We start from the raw sequence: 25,620 nt of genomic DNA, 5'->3' as shown, positions 1-25,620 counted from the left end.
AGCCCGTTTGCATCGATACTGGCAATGCTGGTCCACATCTTTATGTCGGTATTTCTCAAAGAAAATAATTGCAATTGTAGGTACGGGAACGGTGATTCAGTCGTGGCTTGTCCTGTACAGAGGCCTGCAGAGATGTACAGTTGGAAAATGAGTTGGCCTGTCGACATCATTCTGTGCTCCAACTCACCATTAGCAGGTCACTGTGGGTTGTCATGTGAATGTGGTGACTTAAAGGGCAGCGTTATGGAGGCTGTCAGTATGAGTGTGTTGGGGGGGGTGGTTGTCAACTCTGCGCACTTCCCTCACCTCCAATTGGATGACCTTCAGGGTGGGGGAGTGGGAGGGGAATTCCCCCCCTCCCCCCAGAAATGGGACTGGTGAGCTGTCAGGGAGCAGGGCCCAGAAGGCACGAGGTCATTATTGGCCCAGATTTTGCTAGAGTGGGGCCTCTCGCGGTGTGCCCCATGAGTTGGGATTTTTTTCCCCCCCCACACCATCCAGCTCGAAAAATGTTTGTGCCATAACTTGCTGGAAGTGCGAGCTGATAGTGAGGGCAGTGGGGCATCTAGGACCTCGGCGAACAACGGGACCAACCGTCCATCTCCTTAACCAATGAGAATTAGGGATTGAGAAAGAAACGGAGGAAAGACAGAGAGGGAAATCAGGTGAATTAGAATCAAATCAAGTACAGAAAGAGAAATAGAGAGAGGGAAAGAAAGGTTGGATTAAGAGACTGAACCACAGCTGACATTTATGTAGCTGCTTTGGGATGTTCAGTCCTGTCACAAATTAAACTTCCATAGAATGGCTGATCTCACCTTGGATAGTGGTAGGGGTGCTCGAATCAACCGTAGCACCCCTGGCCAAGGGGGAACAACATTTAGCCAGGTTTTCCTGCTCTTGATTGCTCGCCATTTTGTGTCAGCTGTGGCTCAGTGGGTAGCACTCTCGCCTTTAAGTTAGGAGGTCGTGGGTTCAAGACCCACTCCAGGGACTTGAGCACAAAATCCAGGCTGGCTCTCCAGTGCAGTGCTGAGCAAGTTCTGCACTGTCAAAGTGCCGTCTTTCAGATGAGATGTTAAACCGAGACCCTGTGCTCTCTCAGGTGGATGTAAAAGATCCCGCGGCACTATTTCGAAGAAGAGCAGGGGAGTTCTCCCTGGCCAATATTTTTTATCCCTCAATCAGCATTACTTAAAAACAGATGATCTGGTCATTATTACATCGCTGTTTGTGGGACCTTGCTGAGTGCAAATTAGCTGCTGCGTTTCCCACATTATAACAGGGACTACACTTCAAAAAAGTACTTAATTGCCAGCAAAGCGCTTTGGGACGTCCTGAGGTTGTGAAAATCCCCTGCAGGAGGCAGTGCCTTCAAGGTAGGCCTGGGAGACGGTTAAAACATACAGCGGCAGGATCTTAATATGCAGCACCTGCAACAGTGCAGCACTCCCTCACTACTGCGCTGGAGTGTCTGCCTAGATTATGCGCTCGAGTCTCTGAGTGGGGTTTGAACCCACGACCTTTTGACTCAGAGGCGAGAGTGCGACCCACTGAGCCACAGCTGATGCAAAATGGCAGGCAATCCTGAGCAGGAAAACCTGGCTAAATTTTGCTCCCCCCCCCAGCCCAGGGTTGCTATGGTTGCTTGGAGCAATTCATTGCTGCCAGTGTTTCAGCGAGCGTTGCATTGCGTTGTGCAGAGTTTGAATTCCCCAGGGGCGCCCAGTGCCTTTGGGAATCACTGTTTTGTCATCTGAGGTAGTTTTCCATTTATCTTCTGGCAATCGATGATTAACTTTTACATCTGTGGCCCTGTGCCGGTTGTTTGGCACTGAAAAGAGGTGCACCCTTGAGAATGATCGTGATGTCACGAAGGGAAGGCAGGCTGTGAACTGGTGGAATTAACCCTCTGGAGGCACAAGGCTGGGGTTTTGAAACACCCTATACCTTGAGGATGAACTCCCTTTCCCCCAGCAACCTTCAGCTTTATTAAAACCCTTAAGCTTGGCGTCACCTTATCGCTAACTTATCTCCGCTCTTCAACCTTTGGGGGGGATCACGCAGTGTGACCTTTGACCCAGGTTCCTCAATTTAAAGCACCATTGTACGATGCTGGGGCTACGAATGCTGTTTGTCAATCACAGGCCCATTGTTACCCTGTTTCTGTCCACCAGCCATTGCTCCACAGACTTTCTATACAACAGACAAGTAAAATAGACGTATTTACAATTGGTAAAATGTATATATGCTTTGAAAAAAAATCGAATGAGCACACTGGCGCCATCTGGTGGTGGGCCTGTGAGTAGCGCCTTTGCTTTCCTGCATTGTGCTGCATTGCTGATGTAATTGTCCAGAAATTCCTGGGATTCTGATGACGCATTAACGGCGTCCGCCATTATTAATGCGCAAAAAAATCCAGCAATTTGCAGTGTAAAGGAGATGCACCATGAGTTCCGATTCTCCGCAAACTGCTGGACGACTTGCCGGTGGCCTCATCAAAGTCAATGAAAGAAAGGGTCGGCCATTCAGGACTGAGATGAGAAGAAATTTCTTCACAGAGGGTGGCGAATTTTTGGAATTCTCTACCCCAGAGGGCTGTGGAGGCTCAGTCATTGGGTATATTCAAAACAGAAGTTGATAGATTTCTAACTAGTAAGGGCATCAAGGGATATGGCGATCGGGCCGGTGAATGGAGTTGAGGCAGAAGATCAGCCATGATCTCATTGAATGGTGGAGCAGGCTTGAAGGGCTGAATGGCGTACTCCTGCTCCTATTTCTTATGTTAAAGAACTGGCATTAATATAGTGCCTTTCACAACCTCAGGACATCCCAAAGTGCTTTCCAGCCAATAAAGTACTTTTGAAGTGTAGTCACTGTTGTAATGTAGGAAACACGGCAGCCAATTTGCGCACAACCAGGTCCCACAAATAGCAATGAGATAATGACCAGATAATCTGTTTTAGCGATATTGGTTGCGGGATAAATATTAGCCAGGACAGAAAAGTCCCTTCTCACCGTGAGGCTCCCCAGTTGAAGTTAATGCCGATTGTGAAATTGCTAGATTTATGGCATTATTACGAATTATTCCCACCACAGCCATTTGGGGCTGGTAATTAATGCCGTAGAGGACCCTGGTAATGACGTGATTGATGGTCCTGACATGACATGACACTCAACCTTGGAGGCCCAGACAGGGAACAGTGATCTGGAATCTCATTCCAGCAGGTAGTGAATTCTTTCTCGAGGTTTTTCAAACTTTCTATCTGTCTTGGCAACATTATTGTGCCAGTCCTGCCAGCCACACTCCTGTTAGTGTCGGAAGGCAATCACTTTCAGGATGCAAAGCTGTTTCAACACTCAGAAATGCGAATTAGATCGCTTTCTTTCAGAGAGTAACATTTTGGATTACAATATAGGAGTAATTTGAGACATGACCTGTGGTGAGTGCAGCGTTCTTGGAACGAACAGGTGACTTTGGACCTATGGTTCCCAAAGCTCTCCACCACTGGGGATTTTCCTCACCTCATGTCTGGGTCTGTTGTAGACTAATTGATAAGAGATTGATTGCTATGATTAGTCAACAACTCCATTGTCATTGTATTATGCGACTACCAGGATGGTAGAAGGTGAACTAGCTGGACCTATGGTCTACTTTTGTCTCACAATTCCTATGACAGCAGTTCCTCTGTTCCTGATCATGATGGATGGGATGGCTGGTTCTATCATTCTTGGGTCAAGAATGTTTGTACATTTTGCACACCATTAACTCATTAACTTTTCAAGGACCAACAGTTCCCAAACACAAATACAGTAGCAAAATACTGCGGATGCTGGAAATCCGAAATAACAACAGAAAATGCTGGAAAAACTCAGCAGGCCAGGCAACATCCGTGGAGAGAGAAACAGAGTTAACGTTTCAGGTCGAAGACCTTTCGTCAGAACTCAAACACAACTGGGTTAGATTGCCCACTTCCTCTGCTTGTTCTGTTTCATTTTTTTCTTACTTTGCCTTTCTGTCTCTTTTTTTATCTCTCACTCTTAATTCACTCCCTTTCTTTCCGTCTCTATATATATTTGGTTTGACTAATTCGCCCCATTTCCTTCTCCGTCACTTGCTCTGTTTCGTTCTATATTTTTTTCTTTCATTGGTCAAGGAGCTCAACCATTGGCCACAGCATTGACGATGTCCCAGATGTGACATTGACCTCGCTGTGCCGTTATCGTCTCAATGGACCAGCAATTTGCGCGATGTCGATGGTGAAAGTAAAAGTCCAATTAACATAATTTGCCGCCATTGCAGCAATCTCTGGCCCAGTGTTCTGTTTGAAGTGTCTCTTCCTTCTGGTACACCGTACAATCCCCTTTATAATCACGTGTGGGAACGCCAAAGTACGAACTACATGTGTTACTCCACAATCCATAGGTTATGCTATATATTCCTTGTCCAGTTAGCTTCAGTTGGTTGTCTCTCCCTGGGAGATGGTTTGAGTGTGGAATGCCCATTTTTAGAAAATGTTGACTTCCATCGCAATAGAAGTCCCTATCCAATGGCAATGTCCTCAGATTATACACTACAGCTGTGCAGGGTTGGGCACAGGCTACGGCAACTGGCGATGTCACAGCGACAGCACGCGGCAAGTCTTTGCTGGCGTTGACCGCGATAAATCACCATGCAGCCCATAGCGTTTAGAAGGTGTAATGCTCCAAAGGTGCTTTAGGCAATTCCTTAAGTGGGCGGATGCTGTGATAAGGAAATTATTAATTGCCTCTTTATGACAGTAGAAGTTGAGTACAGTTCTTTCATGAGTTTCAGTTCTGGCCTGGGGTCTAACCGGTCTCACTGATGGGGAGTAACCAGACCTGTACATAGAAGATAGGAGCAGGAGTCAGCCATTCGGCCCCTCGAGCCTGCTCCGCCATTTAATGAGATCATGGTTGATCATCCAAATTCAGTACCCTGTCCCTGCTTCCTCCCCGTATCCCTTGATCCCTTTAGCCTTAAGTACTGCAGCTTAATGGGCACTGTGCCTTCCTGCTGGCCACTCTTACAACAGCGTGCATTAAACAGTAGAACCGTAGAAGCTTCTGGACCGACTGCCCACTCCATGAAGGTGAGTCGCAGCGAGGTAGAAGGAGGACAGGATGGTATAAAGAAAGCTGGGAGGCACAGGTATAAAACCAACAATGCTGAAAATCTACAGTGAAACGAGAAAATGCTGGGAAAACACAGCAGGTCAGTCAGGACTGGCAATGGGTCTCCATCTGGAACGTTAACCTGTCTGAACTCTTTTCAAATGCTACATATTTCAAGCATTTTGTGTTTTTGGCCTTGTTGCCATGTCAGAGGCCTAGTTAGAATTATCGGAACCTGTGGCTCGTGCCAAGTATTTAGGAATATTACTTATTTATCGCAAAAATCACAGCAGTTTACAGAGGCATCTCTACCGCTCAGTGTGATAGAATTCACTCCCTACAATCCAACGGACTTCAGCCTCTCCTGTCACAGAGTACTGTGAGCAGTTCTGGGCACCACACCTAAGGAAGGATATATTGGCCTTGGAGGGAGTGCAGCGTAGATTTACCAGAATGATACCTGGACTTTAAGGGTTAAATTACGAGGAGAGCTTACACAAACTAGGATTGTATGCCCTGGAATTTAGAATGTTAAGGGGTGATTTGATCCAAGCTTTCAAGCTATTAAGGGAAACTGAAAGGGTAGATCCAGAGAAACTATTTCTGCTGGTTGGGGACTCGAGGACTAGGGGACATAGCCTAACAATTAGAGCCAGACCTTTCAGGGGTGAAGTTAGGAAACACTTCTACACGCAAAGGATGGTAGAAGTTTGACCTCTTATCCGCAAACGGCAGTTGATGCTAGGTCAATTGTTAATTTTAAATCTGAGATTGATAGATTTTTGTTAACCAAAGGTATTAAGGGATATGGCACAAAGGCGGGTATGTGGAGTTAGTCACAGGTCAGCCATGATCTCATTGAATGGCGGAACAGGCTCGAGGGGCTCAATGGCCTCCTCCTGTTGCTATGATCCTATCGGGATAGCCCCAATATCTGAATGGATTCCAAAACCAATTAGCAGTGGAATTACTTGATCATGTTCTTGCTGTAGAGAATTAAAGAGACATTGTCACCTGTTGAATTGCACCGTTAAGGATTTTATGGGTGTTGTGTATAAACACGTGATCAGTTGTGGCTCATTAGGGACCACTACTCTTTGATATATATTAATGACCTGGACTTGGATATACAGGGCATCATTTCAAACTATGCAGATGACACAAAACTTGGAAATATAGTAAACAGTGAGGAGGATAGTAACAGACATCAGGAGGCCTCCTCTTGCTTTCAATATCTCTTAATGTCTCTTTATCACTCCGGCCTTCTATCCTATCACTGACCTTCCCTTTTGTTCTTTCATCCCCTCCCCCTTTTCCCAGCCCCCAACTTGCTTTAAAATCTGTTCCCTTTCCTGCTTTTTTCTAGTTCTGACGAAGGGTCATCGACCTGAAACATTGACTCTGTTTCTCTCTCCACGGATGCTGCCCTGACCTGCTGAGTTTTTCCAGCGTTTTCTGTTGTTATTCAGGAGGGCATAGACTTGTAAAATGGGCAGACACATGGCAGATGAAATTTAATGCAGAGAGTGTGAAGTGATGCATTTTGGTAGGAAGAATGAGGAGAGGCAACATAAACTAAAGGGTCCCATTTTAAAGGGGGGTGCAGGAACAGGGGGACCTGGGGGGTTCACAAACACAAATCTTGGAGGGTGGCAGGACAAGTTGAGAAAGCATTCGGCACCCTGGGCTTTATAAATAGAGTCGCACAGTACAAAAGCTAGGACGTTATTCTAAATCATTGGGACACAAAGGCCACCAGATCAAAGGCGCTTTGAAGGCCTTTCAGTTTATAGTCTGTGATTTGTGAGTGGTCACCCGAAATTAGTCTCAAAGCCTCGGCACGTACACATTGGCAGATGCCGGTGAATGACTACACCATCGGGGTATTAATGGATGCATTGTGTCGTTGTGTTCTCGCACGTCAGGCTCTACCTGCCGAGAGGTTACAGCTCCCATTTGTGAAACGTCCACCAAGTAGAGGCAACTCTATTTCACTTGAAAAGATCTATGGAAAAAGAAATGAGCAGTCGTGACCTCAGCACCTCCCCTTTTGCCAAGAACTGTCAGCAGATGGAAGTGTTTGTTTCGCAATCGTTTGTGGGGGAATATCAGGCAGATTGCAACGTTGTACGGATGTTAGCCACTTCAGCGCAGGCTGCACGTAACATTACTGTACGGCTGATGTGCATTTTGATACCTTTGGTGTATAGCCCCGCTTTCTGGGTTACAGATTTGAACCTATAGTGTTGTAAATTGAAAGTGTTACAGTTGTTTTCATTGGCCCTTCGCATTCCTACAGCTATTTGTATTGGCCACATTTGCTGTCAGACTGGGTGACTGCTGAAATAACTATTGTGGTGAAGTAACAGGAAATATTTGCATTGCTATGTTTTGGTAGCAGTTAATTTTCTCTCTTTTTCTTCCCCAATTACTACGGGATGGGGGAGGGTGCTGTGGTGGGGGGAGGGGGGTTAACTGCTTTCAACTGATGGGCGATTGGAAAGGGGGGGCGGGGGGCAGCGTACCAGGATTAAAGGGTTGCCAACCCTCCAGGATTGTCCTGGAGTCTCCAGGAATTAAAGACTAATCACCAGGACACCACTGCGAGCAGACCCGGGAGAAAGATCACAGGAGCGTTAAAAAAAATTGGTTTTTTTTTTCATTTCCCTTGAACATTAGTTGTAAAAATATTGGAGATGGGATGAAAAAAAAAGCTCTTTGACTGACAGTCAACAATGATCCAATTGGATAACCAGGCTGATACCTGGGATGGCAGGAATGACGTATGAGGAGAGATTGGGTCGATTGGGCTTATATTCGCTGGAGTTTAGAAGAATGAGAGGGGATCTCATTGAAACTTATAAAATTCTAACAGGACTAGACAGACTAGATGCAGGAAGGATGTTCCTGATGGCGGGGGAGTCCAGAACCAGGGGTCACAGTCTAAGGATAAGGGGTAAGCCATTTAGGACAGAGATGAGGAATTTCTTCACCCAGAGAGTGGTGAACCTGTGGAATTCTCTACCACAGAAGGCAGCAGAGGCCAATTCATTAAATATATTCAAGAAGGAGTTAGATATATTTCTTAAGGCTAAAGGGATCAAGGGATATGGGGAGAAGGCAAGGACAGGGTACTGAATTTGGATGATCAGCCATGATCGCATTAAATGGCAGAACAGGCTCGAGGGGCCGAATGGCCTACTCCTGCTCCTATCTTCTATGTTTCTATAATGAAGAGTCTGTTGGCTTTCCAATTGGCCGTGGGATGGCAGGGCAGGGCGCGGTGAGGGTGGACATGCCGCGGGGCGACCAATGGCCGGAGTGTGGGGGCGGGGCTGGTCGGAGGCGGGAGGTCATGTGATGACACCTCCAGGAATACGTCCAACCAGAGATGCCAACCCTATTACACAGCAGTGCTGCATTAAATTTTAAGGGAAAAATGGGAGGAGAAAACTTCGGACGATTTCAATGGTAAATGAAGGGACTGATGCACTTCTGCCTGCAACAGTACCAGTACACAGACTGTCAAAAACCTCTCCCATTTTCCTTCATCAAGCTTTGTGTTTTCCTTTTGCAGATATAACTATAACAGGAGCTTGTGAAGAACCAAATTCGGGAACAACAGGTACAGGAGCAGTTTCGATCAGACGTATTGAAACAGTACATAACTGTAATTGTCCTTCAATTATGTTCCAACTTTCTTTTCTTTGCTGTTGGGTGTGTGGTGATTAGTGGCAAATAAACCACTCTCTCTCTCCCGATATGAGGATAAGTTCAATTCAAACTGCCCTGACCCTGAAATCTCCAAAACAGCTCGAATTTCCTGCAGTTGAGTTGCCAACCCTCCTGGAGTCTCCAGGAATTGAAGATTCATCTCCAGGACACTGTTAAGAGCAACTTTGGAGAAAAATCATAGGAGTTGAGAAAGTGGTTAAAAAAGCATATGGGATACTGGGCTTCATGAATAGAGGCATAGAGTACAAAAGCAAGGAAGTTATGATGAACCTTTATAAAACTGGTTCGGCCTCAACTGGAGTATTGTGTCCAATTCTGGGCACCGCCCTTTGGGAAGGCTGTGAAGGCCTTAGAGAGGGTGCAGAAAAGATTTACAAGAATGGTTCCAGGGATGAGGGACTTCAGTTACGTGGATAGACTGGAGAAGCTGGGGTTGTTCTCCTTAGAGCAGAGAAGGTTGAGAGGAGATTTGATAGAGGTGTTCAAAATCATGAGGGGTCTAGACAGAGTAGATAGAGAGAAACTGTTCCCATTGGCGGAAGGGTCGAGAACCAGAGGACACAGATTTAAGGTGATTGGCAAAAGAACCAAAGGCGACATGAGGAAAAGCTTTTTTACGCAGCGAGTGGTTAGGATCTGGAATGCACTGCCTGAAAGGGCGGTGGAGGCAGATTCAATCGTGGCTTTCAAAAGGGAATTGGAGAAGTACCTGAAGGAAAAAAATTTGCAGGGCTACGGGGAAAGGGTGGGGGAGTGGGACTAGCTGAAGTGCTCTTGCAGAGAGCCGGCACGGGCTCGACGGGCTGAATGGCCTCCTTCTGTGCTGTAACCATTCTATCAATCTACGATAAAAAAACATTTTTGTTCAACACTTTTGTTTATTAGGTATAGCTATTAGTTGGGAAAGAAAAGTTGTTTAACTGAGAGTCAAGAATCACCCAATCGGGTAACAAAGAGTCTGTTCGCTTTCCAATTGGCCGTGGGAAGGCAGGTCCCGTGAGGATTGACATGTTGAGCGACCAATGGGGGGTGTGCGGGGGCGGGGCAGTTGGGGGGAGGAGGTCATGTGATGAAACCTCCAGGCTTACATCCAGCCAGAGTTGGCAACCCTACTTGCAGTAAGTGTTACTTCAGTAATCATGGACTTTTAACAGCGAGTTAGATTTGCATCTTTTTCTCTGCAATACAAAATTGCAAGAAATTCACGTCCCCGACCAGTTGCGTTAACTAAACCAAATCAGAATTTCCCCCTTTTGCAGACATGCTATTTTTGTGCTTTGTGCAACGTCAGACAGATCTGCTCCAACGCAGGTTGCCTGCAGCACAGGTGCACTGAGCTCTTGACCTTGTGCTTATCCAAGCCTTCGAATAGGGCCAGCAACTGGCTCAGTGGGTAGCACTCTCGCCTCCGAGTCAGAAGCTTGTAGGTTCATAATCCAGGTGGACACTCAGTACTCAGGGAGTGCTGCACTGTCAGAGGTGCCGTCTTTCGGTTGAGACGTTAAACCGAGTCCCTCTCAGGTGGATGTAAACTGATCCCGTTGCACTGTTTCGAAGAAGAGCAGGGGGAGTTCTCCCCAGTGTCCTGGCCCAATATTAATCCCTCAATCAACATCACTAAAAAACAGATGATCTGGTTATTCTCACATTGTTGTTTGTGGGACCTTGCTCTGCGTAAATTGGCTGCCACAAACAATACATTACAACAGGTGACTCCATTCAAAAGTACTTAATTAGCTGTAAAGCGCTTTGGGACATCCTGAGGTCGTGAAAGACGCTATAGAAATGCAAGTATTTTCTTTAGAATAGCATTACTAGTCTGACATTTCCACCCTACGCTCTCTCCTTGGGCACAGCCATAGTGAGATAGATTAAAGGCAGTTGCTGCCAGATCTGTGTGCTGGACTGGGACCAACATCGAGCCTCTGCAACACTTGGTTTATGTTGGACCATTCGCGTTTCTCGGAGAAGATTGCCACCCCCCCCGCCCCCCTTCGGTCTGGATTGGATTCAAAGATCCAAGCCCCAGGGGACCGGCGGGGTCAGAAGGCAGTCTCTGGAGCTTGGGTTCAACTGTAACTCACTGTTAGCAAAGTCTCTCCTTCCAACTGGCTGACAGGACAGTGGTCATAAGAGAAATGAGCTTGGACAAACTCAATTCAGCTCCTAGGGGGCAAATATCCACAGCAGAGTGTGGACTGATTCAATATTTGGTTGGGCAGTGCCACTCATAAAGGAAGTGGAACGGCCATGCTGCAGCCGCAGTGTTTGATATTAAGACACATTGTTGGAGCAGTGTAGAAGAGTTTGCAGGCTGCACCTGTCCAGCATTATGTCCAGCCAATGTGCAGGGATTGAGCATTCCTCTTTTCCGAGGTTATGTTTGCGGAGGCCAAGAAATGTCAGTCTTCACAAAGACCAACACTGGGCCAACAGGCTCAGTCTCAGCACTGCAGATTGAACACACATCTCCCGCCCGCAGTATTATTTTTTAAGGGACAGCCAACTCCAAACCATGAAGTAATCCCAGAAGCCGAGAGAAACCGGGGTTCTCCTCGCGCAGCTAAAATAAAAATAATCATCAGGGAATATGAACATAAGCAAAAAGGCCGAAATTGGATTGTGCCCGAATCGGGGCGCGATCCCGGTGAAGCGCACGGTGTACGCGCTCAATGAGGGCCCTCGGCCGGACCAGGCCCACCGTGATCCACCGGCCTTATTAGGATAGTGCCGGCGAGCTGAAGGCACCAGTTGCCGCTGCCTAGGTTGGTAGCTCGCCAGTCGCAGGGGCTGACAACGAGATCGCGAGGGCCTCACGAGAGTCCGGGGGTGGAGGCAATGGGTGGGGTGGGTGGGGGGGGGGGGCGGGAGTGCGAGTGGTGGCTGGGAACGGCTCAGATGGCAGCCTCCAGCGGTCCCTTTAATGACGGCTGGTTTAGCTGCGGAGCGTCTGACGAAACGTATCGCATTGGCGCAGTACACACGGCGCATTCACAGAGCAGTTTGGCAAATGGGTCTGAAACAGGCATTGGGCCCCCCGATTTCCAGACGCAGTGGGTCTGACGTCAGTTTCAGGCGCACATCCTGGACGCCTACTTAGCAGCCCTAACCAATATGGCGGGTGGCGCACGCCATATTGGACCCTTAGGTGCCCATTTTATGCCTGTAAAATGGGTACAGCGCCATCGAATTTCTAGGCCAAAATCTGCCCCTCACAGATGTAAGTAACAAACAAAATTATGTAGAAGTCAGTTCAGATCTGATTGGTTTTAGTAAAACATCGAACAGAAAAAACTAAAAGAAAAGAAAGACTTGCAGTTATATCGTGCCCTTCACAACCACCAGGCATCCCAAAGCGCTTTACAGCCAATGAAGTACTTTTTGAAGTGTTGTCATTTAGGAAACATGGCAGCCAATTTGCACACAGCAAGCTCCCACAAACAACAATGTGATAATGACCAGATAATCTGTTTTTGTTATGTTGGTTGAGGGATAAATATTGGCCCAGGACTCCGGAGATAACTCCCCTGCTTTTCTTCGAAATAGTGCCATGGGACCTTTTACATCCACCTGAGAGGGCAGACGGGGCCTCAGTTTAACATCTCATCCGAAAGACTGCACCTCCGACAGTGCAGCACTCCCATCAGTACTGCACTGGGAGTGTCAACATAGATTTTTGTGCTTAGTCTCTGGAGTGGGGACTTGAACCCACAACCTTCTGACTCAGAGGCGAGTGTGCTACCCACTGAGCCACTGACTGACACAAACATTGTAAACTAAGGCAGGAAACGGCACAGTCTAACAGTTTCAACTTTGAATGGTCTGGGTTTGGTAATCTGTACAGTGGGAGTGCCCCCAGCGATGCCCAGTCACCTGTGATAGATGTTCAGTCTGTAATGCCAAGGCTATTTCTGGAACCTTACTGCAGTAGTATTTACAGCAGTCCTGTCATCCAATGTAAATTGGTTGGCAGCACAGTGATAGCTTTACTGAGAGCCCAACCCTGGCCCTTTAAAGTAACTTGTTTTCTCTGGAAAAGAGATGCAAAAAAGAAGTTTTCACGAAATATGAATGGAGTTGACAGAACTGAGCCAAGCAAATTGCTCAATATGGCGAACAGTTGAAATAATACCAAGAGGCACACTTTAAAGATTGGGAAGTTGGGAGACAGAAGGGACGTTGGGTGATATTTTCTCACTCACCAGGTGTGAAGTCAAAGGTTCCCAGGGCAGAAACTGAAGCCGATAATATAAATGGGTTGAAGCGACAACTGGATGTGCTTCTGAAGGGAAAAGGGGGTTGAGTAATATGGTGGAGAGATTTCTTGCGTGTGTTACACGTAATGAAATCACAGATACATTTACAATTGTAAAGAGAATTACAATTTTGTTACACAAAAGGTACAAGAGGAAATCTCCCTGGTGAGAAAACAGCTAAGTGAGGTGGAACTGTGAAAATAGAGGGGCTTGTTGGGTCTAATCTACCTAAAAACAAATTCTGCTGTTCTGTAAATGATGCACTTACCAACTTGAACAGTGTCATCATGAACTTTCTGTAGATATAGGTCAATCATTGATGATAGCACTGTTCAAGTGAGTTTTCTGGGTATGTGAATGGTCATTTTCACACATGTATATTGTGTTTTAACACAGACATTGCGTTTAGAATGCTTTGTCATCTGCACATTTCCTGTGCCTCATGTACATTTTTTGCAATTGATTGGCATTAACTTCCTATTCACAACTTGCATTTATATAGTGCATTTAATGCAATAAAACATCCCGAGGTGCTTCACAGGAGCGATTATCAGACAACATTTGACACCGAGCCACTTAAGAAGGACAGGTGACCAAAAGCCTGTTCAAAGAGGTAGGTTTTAAGGAGCGTCTTAAAGGAGCAGAGAGAGGTGGAGAGGTTCTAGAACTAGGGGTCACTTTAAAAATAAGGGGTCACCCATTTAAGACAGAGATTAGGAGAATTTTTTCTCACAGAGGGTTATGAGTCTTTGGAACTCTCTTCCTCAGAGGGCGGTGGAAGCAGAGTCTTTGATTATTTTTACGGCAGAGGTAGATAGATTCTTGACAAGCAAGGGGGTGAAAGGTTATCGGGGGTAGGCGGGAATGTGGAGTAATCATCACCATCCTGACTTGGACCTGTATCGCCGATCCTTCACTGTCGCTGGGCCAAAATCCTGGAACTCCCTTCCTAACAGCATTGTGGGTGTACCTACACCATATGGACTGCAACGGTTCAAGAAGGCGACTCACCACCATCTTCTCAAGGGCAATTAGGGATGGGCACTAAATGCAGGCCTAGCCAGCGACGCCCACATCCCATCAATGAATAAAAAAAAAGATCAGCCATGATCTTATTGAATGGCGGAGCAGGCTCGAGGGGCCGAGTGGCCTACTCCTGCTCCTAATTCGTATGTTTGAGAGGTTTGGGGAGGGAATTCCAGAGATTAGGGCCTCGGCTGCTGAAGGCATGGCCACCAATGGTGGAGCAATGGAAGTCGGGGAAGCGCAAGAGGCCAGAATTGGAGGAGCACAGAGATCTCGGAGGTTTGTAGGGCTGGAGGAGGTTACAGAGATAGGGAGGGGCGAGACCATGGAGAGATTTGAAGCAACATTAAAAGCCGCAAATCAGCTTTGAATAGGTGTGGGTCACACACATCAAACATAAGGGAAACAGATAAACTGAGGCTGCAGGAAAAAACAATACAAGAGCAGGTCACAAAATCTAACAGTAAAAGAAGTGTAGCGGAACCAATCTAATCTTACTTTCCCTATAAACTGGACACTTGTTACTGGAAATAACAAGTAAATAATGTAACAAAGATATAAAAATGATTATTAAATATATGTTTAAATGGCCATTATAAAATTGCACTAACTCTGTTAGTGATCCAATACTCCTAGACTCAGCATTCATCCCGGTGGTTCTTATGGGGATCAAATATTACCTGTGTGCTTCTTAATCTGTTTTTCTTTCTGATTTATCACACTGTGTGCACTCAAAGCAAGGAAATGGGACTTAGTTTCTAATCTCAAATTCCAGCTATCCTCCACATCCAACAATCAACTAATAGCATCTGAGCTTCATCGGTTGCGATTACATAACATAGCCAGCCACAGCATTATACTGCAACTTAGCACATTTAATCATTAATGTGTAAATAAAGGCCACAGTATATTACACCAATTAGCAGTCGATCATTTTCAGTGGTAGCACTCTCCTCTGAGTCAGAAGGTTGTGGGTTCAAGTCCCACGCCAGAGACTTGAGCACTTTATCTAGGCTGACACTCCCAGTGCAGTACTGAGGGAGTGCCGCACTGTCTGAGGTGCCGTCTTTCAGATGAAACGTTAAACGTTAAAATTAGACATCTTCCCTCTCAGGCAGATGTAAAAGATCCCACGGCACTATTTTGAAGAAGAATAAGGGAGTTCACCCCGATATTCTGCTCAACATTTATCTCTCAATCGAACAACACTAAAAAACAGATTATCTGGTCATTTATCTGATTGCTATTTGTGGGACCTTGCTGTGCGCAAATTGGCTGCATTAAAACAGAGACTGCACGTCAAAAAAGTACTTAATTGGCTGTAAAGCGCTTTTGGATGTCCTGATGTTGTGAAAGGCACCCTATAAATGCAAGATCTTTCTTTCTTATGAAAGCATCTCAAATGATTAAAACCTACTTGATGCTCGTTGTCTCCCAAAATATAGCTCCTGTAGACAGTGAGGAGATACTCACAGTGATCAGTTTGCCTGTTATTTACAGCAAAAGCAGCACTTTGAAGCAGCATTTTATAAAGATGCTGTTTGTTCCTGTCTCTGCAATTTGAGGGAGCTGGTATTTGGGATTGGCACCAAAGGTGCTATCAACGTCAGGGAAATGTTTGATCACAAATAATGAGGCACCTCATACAAAATGGAGCTCGGTTTACTTTTTAAGAGCGAGACGATCAAAATAAGTCCATTTTTTAAAAAACCGAAATGAGCAACTCGCGTTGAACACGGTTGTGTTGGTCCTGTTTGTGTGAAAGAATCCAACAAAAACTCTCATTATCTATCTGCGGCAGTCAGAGTTAATCTACAGTTGATTCCCTTTTAATTGAATAGTCCATTAGTCGTAAGTAGTATTGACTGTTTTTTTGGGGCATGATCGCAGTAAAGCATGAGTGTGTGCACTTTAGCCAAATAACTCGCATGCTCCATAATGTAGACACTGCTGAGACAGATGTGTTAGTTTGTGGTAGACACTGTATATAGCATCCAGTTAATGGAGCATGACTGCTGGAAAGTAACGATATGGCTACAATGAAATTGACTGATAGCCTTCGACACCTAACGTTTATACAGAGTTATAATCCCAAATACAGGAAACTCTCTTTTAACCGGCACCTAAATATCTGGAAATCTCTCTTAACCGGCAAAATTCAGGAGTAGTTTCATTAAGCTTTACTATATATTAGTGGCTGTGTAACCGGGGTTCCTGGATCTGTGGTCGTGTAACCGGGGTTCCTGAACCTGTGGCCGTGCAACAGGGACTCCTGGATCTGTGGCCGTGTAACCGGGGCTCCTGCACAAGTGCCGTGTAACAGGGACTCCTGCACCTGTGGCCGTGTAACCGGGGCTCCTGCACCTGTGGCTGTGTAACCGGGACTCCTGCACCTGTGGCTGTGTAACCGGGACTCCTGCACCTGTGGCCGTGTACGGGGCTCTCGTACCTTGGTAAGTATACCTCTCTGTAATCCGGACTTTTTGATCAACCGGCACCACGCCGGTCCTGTCGGTGCCGGATAAAAAAGAGTTTCCTGTACCTGAATCAACTGAGGAGTAATCCCCGGGCCTACTAAAATTCATACAGGACAGACCAGCGAGTAGGAACTACAAGCGCAAACAGAACTAAAGTGCCTGGACGTCGTGGGATTAGGGTTGCCAACTACAGTTGGACATTTTCCTGGAGCTTTCATCACGTGATCTCCAACCACCCCGCCCCTACACTCCCGCCATTGGTCGGCCGACACGTCCATCCTCACGGTGCCCCGCCTTCCCACCCAAACAGACGCTATGTTACCTGATTGGATGATTCTTGATTCTCGGTCAAACGGCCGATTTGCCCCATCTCCAATATTTTTATAATTAATGAACAAAAGTGTCCAGAGAACAAAAAAAATGAAAACACAATTTTCACCCTAAAAGTTCAGTCTAAGTGGCTGACTCAATTTCTACTACTAAATAAGTAAATAAGAGCATCTGTAGTGTGTTTGACACAAAATGCATGGAGTTCGTACTGAATGGCAAGTCTGCCTGTGCTCAGAAGACCTGACATTGAGTGGTTGCTTTTCTGAGTGAATCACATTAAATGAGATAAGCCAGTGTAATTTTGTGAAACGAAAATAAATATCAAATGGATAGAGGAGGAGGTATTTACTTACCCCGTGGTCCTAACAGGAAAATCTTCAATAAATGGAGGAAATCGTGAGGTTGTTTTGTTTGGCGTGCGGGTGGTTTGAAATTGCTAAACGCTATTTGCTCAATCATTTAGTATACTGAACCTTTACTTAGCATTATAAGATCTATCATTAGCACAATCCCTGCGTGATAACAACGTCCCATTAGTTGGCTTTACTCCAGTTTGGCCCACGGAATTCCTTCAACTGCAAGCGAATTTCTCTGCATCATCCTTCTTCACAGCCCTCGCCCGCCACCCTCCCCGCCCATCCACACAGGCACCGCCTCTCCCCGACTCTCCGCACTTTTGACCATGAAGACAGTTTTTAGGCTTGTAAGAACCATCGGACTCAGTGGAGATCAGCACAACTTACAGTGCGAAAGTGTTGCAACTTCCCAAGCCTTAACGATTGTAACTTTTTTTCAGTTTCACAAAAAAGTGATGTAGTTCATTAACCCATTTTTCTCTCTTGTTTGGGAATCAGTTCATGTAGCGAGCTGGAAACTTGGCTCGACCCAAGCAGAGAATTTGAACATCTTCCGTGGCTCAGTTGGTAGCGCTCTCGCCACTGAGACAGAAGGTCATGGGTTCAAGCCACATTTCAGAGACTTGAGCGCATAATCGAGGCTGACACTTTCGTGCAGTACTGAGGGAGTGCTACACTGTTGGAGGTACCGTCTTTCATCTGCCCTCTCAGGTGGACATAAAAGCTCCCATTTGAAGAAGAGCTAGAGAGTTCTCCCGATGTCTTGGCCAACATTTATCCCTCAACTAACACCTAAAACAGATGACCACTGGACGTCCCAAAGCACTTTACAACCAATGAAGTACAGCAAGCTCCCACAAACAGCAACGTGATATGACCAGATAATCTGTTTTATTTGGAGTGATGTTGGTTGAGGGATAAATATTTGCCAGTTAGTTTGAAGAGGGTGACTAATTAAAACTATAGGAATCTTTGGTTGGCAGTTACACCATTTAGCAGTTTGTTAACCAAAATGCTGGCAAATATAAATTACAACATTCAAGGCAGTTGCAAAATGGTGAATTAGAAGTGGTGTTACCAGTTATAGTCATGATAAGCTTTTGAGCTCACCAGGAATCGAGACAGGGAGTTAAAGATACAATGGCCATGAGATGACTTTCACATGACCTGGCAACAGGTGATAATCATCCTATTCCCCAATGATGTTAAAGCTTTCAATGCCATCTGACTTTCATAGTCAGAATATAATTAGAATCCAGAACATGCCTCCTGGCACAACAAAACAGCATCTTATATTGTCAGTTTCGTCTTTTAAAACTAATGCAGTAAGCAAAGGCTAAGGTCAAACAAATTGGTGTGAATCATTGATTTCCCACCCCGTTTTCTTTTTTCAGGAATGTGCCAATTTATTTCCCCGTGGCAACCCTGTTCCCAAAAATAAAAGCATGCCTGAGTCAGGAAATGTAGCAGTCAGAATGTTTTTTTTAATCACTTGCATGAAGTTGAGATGCTTAGGCGTGCAAAAGCAGTTCTGGCCTCTTGCGCATCCCCGATTTTCATCGCTCCATCCTTGGCGGCCGTGCCTTCAGCTGCCTAGGCCCCAGACTCTGGAGTTCCCGCCTTAATCCTCGCCACCTCGCTCTCTCCTCCTTTAAGATGCTCCTTAAAACCTACCTCTTTGACCGAGCTTTGGACCACCTGTCCGAATAGCTCGACGTGGCCTCGATGTCAAATTCATGTAACGTGCTTGGGGCGTTAAAGGTGCAATATAAATGCATGTTGTTGTATTGTCTCATACAAATGCAATAATTGACTGTGGTTTGTGTGTTTTATTTTTTATCTTGAAGGAATACTGTCAACGCCAGGTTATAATGGAAGAAAAGAGAAGCTGTAAAGAAGGTCCCAGGAAAACTGTTTGGAATGACAATCTTGAAGTTGTATGTGATTGATAATTGCCTTCAAAGGGACTCGCCATGAAGTGAACTTTCAATAAATGTCCCTTTTCTTTGCATCAGTATCAAGCAGGAATACTTTATCAGAATCTTAACTCAATAAACAGTTGGAGCAGGTCAAATATTCTTGGCAGATGTGAGCAGCACAGGAATTTTCTAAAAGACAACAAATTTAGCAAATGAATCCTGCCAAACTCCAACGAAATAGTACTTGAAGCCTTTTGCTAGGTCATGGAGCCTGAGTCAAGCACTGCACGGCAGAAGAGTACAGGAAGGTCTGATCAGAGTCCAGGCAGGAAGTCAAGCAGGGGTGAAGTTTCTCCCTCAAGTGTAAGGTCAGCCGTTGCCTATCAGCCAGGCCAACTTCATCCTCAAGGAAGCCTCGGTGGTGACACTGTCCCACCCCAGCCGTGTTTTTCAGGACCGCTGCAGATTCCCGCGGAGCACGCTCACCAACAGGCCCCGACACCGGACCAGCCAAAGCACACCAGCGCTTATTCCTACGAGCAGCCACGCCACGCCTCGCCGCAGCCCCTGCAACAACCCATGCCACCAGCATTCATGGCCCCGGTAAAACCAGAACTCGCCCTGGAGAGACGATCGTGGCAGCTGTTTGACCCGAGGGGGCCCGTCGCCGCAGGGCCTTTCATCCACTCTGGGCTTCACTCCCACGGGCACCTTCTCCCCTCCCGTGCCCCCGTCATTCCCAAAGAGGACCCTCAGCCTGCCCAACCTGTTTATGGCCACCATACCACTCAGGTTACTTTGAAACAAGAGGAGACTCCCAGAAAGGACAAAAAGCCTCAAAAGCCCGGCAAGTACATTTGCCAGTTCTGCGGTCGACCTTGCGCTAAGCCCAGCGTGCTCCAAAAACACATCCGGTCACATACCGGCGAGCGCCCCTACCCTTGTCATTCATGTGGGTTCTCTTTCAAGACGAAAAGCAATTTGTACAAACATAGGAAATCTCACGCTCATAAACTCAAAGCAGGGCTGGTCTCGGGCACAAAAGGAGAGACATTCACAAGCACCTCCAGCCTGGAAATGGAGAAGCTCAGTGGGGACGAACCCGAGGAACATACAGAAGGAGATGAAAGCACAGATTCAGAAGACGAGACTTCTGGGATGCCGGGTCACTCGCTCGACCTGCCGTCCAAACATAAGCACATTCCAGGCTCTAGTTCATTTGGTTCGCAGGAATTGAGTCCAAGGCAAGCGGCCTTTATGTTAGCTCAGCAAAGTGAGACTCCGTCTCTCGACGAAGGCTCGCAGGTTTCCGAATCCTCCCTCGACCTCTCTTTCAGCCACAAGTCAGAAGACTCACACACTATTAAGCAAAAACTAGCACTGCGGCTCAGCGAGAGGCGGAAAGCGTTAGCCGATGAACAGTCCCAGACGTTTCTGAGCCCTGGGAGCAAAGGGAGCACGGAGTCAGGTTACTTTTCCCGGTCAGAAAGTGCGGAACTGCAAATCAGTCCGCCGCAGACGAGTGCAAAGTCTTACGCTGAGATTATTCTCGGGAAGTATGGTCGATACGGTCAGAGAACATCCATGATAGCGGCAAGCGCGACTCAAAGGACACAGCAGATAGCCTTGGAAGACAAGCCTGGTGCACTTTCATTTTCCGTGCCTAAAGCCCAAATGGAACAAAATGTTATTGAACACATCACCAAGCTCATCACCATTAACGAAGCAGTGGTAGACACCAGCCAGATCGACAGCGTCAAGCCTCGCAGGACCTCATTATCTAGACGCGGTAGCATTGAGTCTCCAAAGCCAAGTACCTCCAGAGATTCTTTTCAGTTCGACCTGAAGTCACTGGGCTCCAGTAGCATGAGCTCAGATCCAAGCAGGCATACATTCTCAGCAGTCCACCATGTCCATAGTGCCACCGAAACAGTGCCTCTGACGAGAAGCAACTCCATGCCTTCTGCAAGTAGCACCTGTTTCCCGCCAGCGTTCAAGGGAAGCTATTCATTCGATGATAGGATGATGGCGCCCGACCAGGTCTTCAGCCACGGGCTGATATCTCACCACCGCATGCTGAAGAGACAAAAAGCAATCGAGTTGCCTGCGGGGATGGAGTATCAGACGGAGGAAGGTGGTTATTCAGGGAAAGAGATGCAGGCGCTGCCAAGCAGGTCTGGCGAAGAGCAAGAACCTGCCGAGACCGACCCCACCAGAAAGACCAAGAAAGGCCCACGGGTGAAAGGATTGATGTATGAATGTGACATCTGCGGGGCACGGTACCGGAAACGGAACAACTATGAAACCCATAAGAAATATTACTGCTCAGAACTGCACGCACCGAGATCCCGGCCCTACCTGGCGCACGTTGCTCAGGAAGCAGAACATCGGGCTCTACCTCATGATGTGCAGCCGCAGATAGTGCACTACAAGCTACGTCCATCGCTGGAGCTCACACCGGCGAGGAAGAGGAGGAAAGAGAAGAGCCTTGGGGATGACGAAGAAGTCCCAGGTGACTATGGCAGCAGATCGACCTCCTCTTCCGTTGCCGCGCCAAGTGTGACTTCTGGTACTGGGGTCGGTCAGTCCTCAGTACCGCTGTCATCTCAGACTGCTGGCGGCCCAAAGGTGATGACCCTGCCTATAGCCATAAGCGAATCTCTGCAGGCAACTGAAGCAAGTTCGGACCCAGGAATCAGACCAAGGCCCACGTCAACAGAAACATTATCTTACACGTCTCAGGCCCTGAGTTCAGACAGTGGCAGCAAAAGAACAACTGGAAAGGAAATTTCCGTCATCCAACACACCAACACATTGAGCAGGCCCAGTTCTTTTGAAAAATCAGAATCTCAAGAGCACCTTAGCAGTGTGAGTTCACAAGAAAGCCTGTCAGTCGAGTATCCTTCACAAGCAGGTGACGTAAAACCAACTGGAGCTTGGCAACCAGTCTCTCAGCATCCTCGCCATCACCATCATCATCCCTTACAAGCCCGATTAGTCCGCCAACGAAAAATCCAGGTACCTGAAATCCTTGTAACAGTGGAGCCGGACAAATCAGAGAAGGAGAAAGAAGCTAGCACTAAAGAGCCAGAAAAACCACCTGAGGAATTCCAGTGGCCACAGAGGAGTCAAACTCTTTCGCAGTTTCCAACAGAGAAGCTCCCGCCAAAAAAGAAGAGATTGCGCTTGGCTGAAATGTCGCAGTCTTCGGGCGAATCGAGCTTCGAGTCAGCCACACTGGCGAGAAGCCCAAGTCAAGAAAGTAGTATCTCCCACGCTTCAAGTCGCTCGGCCTCATTTGAAAGGGAAGAGCATTGCAAGCCGGAAGCCACCTCGTCAAAGGAACTTGCCGGGCAGCCATCCGAGATCCACACCAGGCCTCTGGGCTCGCACATGCTGACTGTGCCCAGTCACTACCACCACCAGCGTGAAATGAGGCGGTCCTCGTCGGAACAAGCCTCCAGTGGGCAACACCCTTCTGAAGCGTCTGAAGTGCGCAGCAAGTCTTTTGATTATGGCAGTTTGTCCTCTGAATCGTCCTCGGGCCCGAAGCTCCTCTCCCCTTTGAAAGAAAGGAGAAGGTGTTTCCTGGTTCGCCAGACTTCACTGAGCGGTTACGCCGAACCTGAGCAAGAAGCCAAATCCGGTGCAAGGCAAGAGAAGCACGAGCAAGCGCATGCTTTAGGTAAATCCTCTGTTCACGGTCCAAGTTCTCACTATCATTCTCCCCCTCCTCCTCCTCCATTGCCTCATTCCTGCCAGCCGAGTGATTCACAACCGCAGTCTGATACGACCCAAGTGTTTTACACCCAGCCACCGACCGAGGCCTTCCAGGTATTTCAGCAGCCATTACCACAAGCAGTGTCGCAACAGAAGCAATACTTGCCGCAGCAGCTCTCTGCTTTTCCAGGTCAGCATCTCCTTCAGCAGCAAGGGCCGATATCGTCACTGCTTTCATCACCGGGGATGCCAGAGGTGCTTTCAACTTCCATACCCGTGCCTCACGTCCCATATCCTCTCTTTCCATCGCCGCAGCTGCCCATCCGGCAAGCGCAACCCCAGGTTGGACAGCAACTCCTACAGCAGCCAGTGGAGTTGCCGGTTCATCCTTCTTCGCTCCTGCACGTGCAGCGGCCAGCTCCCGCCTCCACTTCTCAAGCTGCCTTCCTGCCAGTGCACTCGCAGCTTGCCTTTCAGTTGCAGGCAGAAGCTGGCGGCCATTTCAGGGAGCAAAAGCACTCGTCCCACCTGTCTCCCCCAATCCGCGTTCCCTCTCGCTCACCGCCTTTCCATTCACAGTCCGAGTACGGTGCAGCCAGCGCCGCCCATTCTTCAGCCGCTTCGTCCGCAGGCACTGTGTCGTTGTCAGTCTCGCAGCCGTCAATTATTGAATTTCCTGAGCCTCTGCAGCCTGTGGTATCACTCGTGGTGCCCGTCAGGGTCCAGACCAACATGCCAACCTATGGTAGCCCGATGTACACTACTCTGTCTCAAATGTTGGTGACGCAGTCAGCAGAAAGCCCGTCTACAGTGGTCATCTGCAGAGTAGAAGATAGCAGGCCCAAAGGCACCCTTGTGTGTACTGCAGCAATGCACGGGATAGGGCTCGACTTGGCGCAGATGATTGCTGGCCACCACAGAGACTTATTCCAATCACCATACTTAAGAATACCATTACCCATGACAGAAAGAAAGGGTTATATACCACTCGCATCACCAACAGAAGGCACTTATGGAACAGATAGTTATCCGTCTGCCATTGGTGGAAGCAAACGGATGTTGTCTCCAGCAGGTAGCTTAGAACTGACGATGGAGACCCAGCAACAAAAACGCGTGAAGGAGGAAGAGATTGAAGAGGAATCAGAAGAGAGCAGTGAACCAGTTAAACATTTAAGTGCAATACATTCAAGGTCAGAGGACACTGCAAGACTGCAGATACCCCAGCCGACAAGACAGCGCCCAGCTGAATCGAAGGCATCGTCTACTCAAACCTCCCAAGAATGGGATTCTGGTTCAAAGCAAACTATGTCCCTCCTACAGTCCTCCCTGCAGTCGCCTGGGCCTTCGGAGAAATATAAGCAGTGGCCGGGACATCAGTACAGAAGTAAAATGCCTTTAGGGCCAGTGAAGAAAGAAGATTCCCAGGAGACGGTCCGAGAGAGATCCCCTCTGCACTTGCAAGACCTTCAGCAGCCCACCTCCAGCACTTTACCCGAGCCAAGCACCAGTCCCAGTCCCGCGAAGTCCAGCACCTTTCTCATCACGGATGTTAGCGATGTCCAACCGGCCCTACACTTCCCGAGCCTTCACACAACCACTAATGTCAGTTGGTGCTACTTGAAGTACACCAAGCCAAATCCCGTGCAGCAAACTGACCAAAGGTCTTCTGTATACGCCAGCTGGTGCGTCAGTTTGTACAACCCCAACCTGCCGGGCATGTCTACCAAGCTGAGCCTAGCACTTCTGAGATCAAAGCAGAAGACCAGCAAGGAAATCTACACCATGGCTGCAGTTCCTCGGCGAGAGACAGGAAAATTGGTCCCATCGAGCACAAGGAAACTCAGAGTTAGTGAGGTAAGGCTGTACCGAGACATGGCTTTGATTTTTAATACTGTATGTTGCTAATAGGTCCATTGAGAGGAATAGACGTAAATCTTCGATAAATGTAAAAATATAAACCACATCATTTGCATGGGCTTAAAAAAGGAGCCCTGAGCTTGCAATTGGGCTTACTGCAAATTTAATTTTTTTTCTTCTTTCTCACATGGTGTACCAAAATATATTTATCTTTTTGTGAACTTTAGTAAACATTTGTTCAGAATAAAATCAGTAGTGTGTGCGTACCACTTTGTAAAAAGAGAACTGTATTGGAGAAAGTGTTAAAAATGGCTTTTACCCTACGTGAAATGAGTTGGCCAGTCTCAACCCAGCACTACAGCACAAAACTATCCCCAGATTGTCAATATCACTCAGAAAGGCCACAGGGTGACTGATGTGGGAAACGCAAACACATCACCTTATTGCCGCAGGGGTTGCTTTTCCGAATCACCCCAGCATCTTCCTCCAACGCTTCTCCTCCATGGTCTGGCTCAGTGGGACTACCCTTATTTGGTTCAGTCAGCTGTAGCACTCTCGCTTCTAAGTCAGAAAGTTGCGGATTCAAGTCCCACTCCAGAGACTTGAGCGCAAAATCTAGGCTGACACTCCCAGTGCAGTGCCGAGGGAGTGCTGCACTGTCAGAGTTATCGTCTTTTGGATGAGACATTAAACCGAGGCCCCATTTGTCCTCTCAAGTGGATAGAAAAGATCCCATGGCACTAAATTTTCTGCTGTGTCCTGACCAATACTTATCCCTCAACCAACACCTAAAAACAGATGATCTCGT

General features: G+C 47.2%; 1 protein-coding gene across 1 annotated transcript in view; it reads left to right on the top strand.

Annotated features, from left to right (window-relative positions):
- The window catches only part of LOC147103336 (transcription factor HIVEP3-like), a 492,205-nt gene that overhangs the window by 401,227 nt on the left and 65,358 nt on the right, over nt 1-25,620 (top strand). The window contains exons 5-6 of the mRNA XM_085962816.1: nt 8,714-8,761; nt 19,164-24,809. Of these exons, the coding sequence (XP_085818942.1) occupies nt 19,500-24,809 (5,310 nt within the window). The 5' untranslated portion in view covers nt 8,714-8,761; nt 19,164-19,499. The remainder of the gene's footprint in view (nt 1-8,713; nt 8,762-19,163; nt 24,810-25,620) is intronic.

The sequence above is a fragment of the Somniosus microcephalus genome, chromosome 20, assembly GCF_052327205.1.
Source record: "Somniosus microcephalus isolate GS21.2 chromosome 20, FLI_Smic_1.0, whole genome shotgun sequence".
NCBI classification, from domain to species: domain Eukaryota; kingdom Metazoa; phylum Chordata; class Chondrichthyes; order Squaliformes; family Somniosidae; genus Somniosus; species Somniosus microcephalus.
The sequence above is the reverse complement of the archived record's forward strand: the minus strand, read 5'-3'. Positions and strand labels throughout refer to the sequence as shown.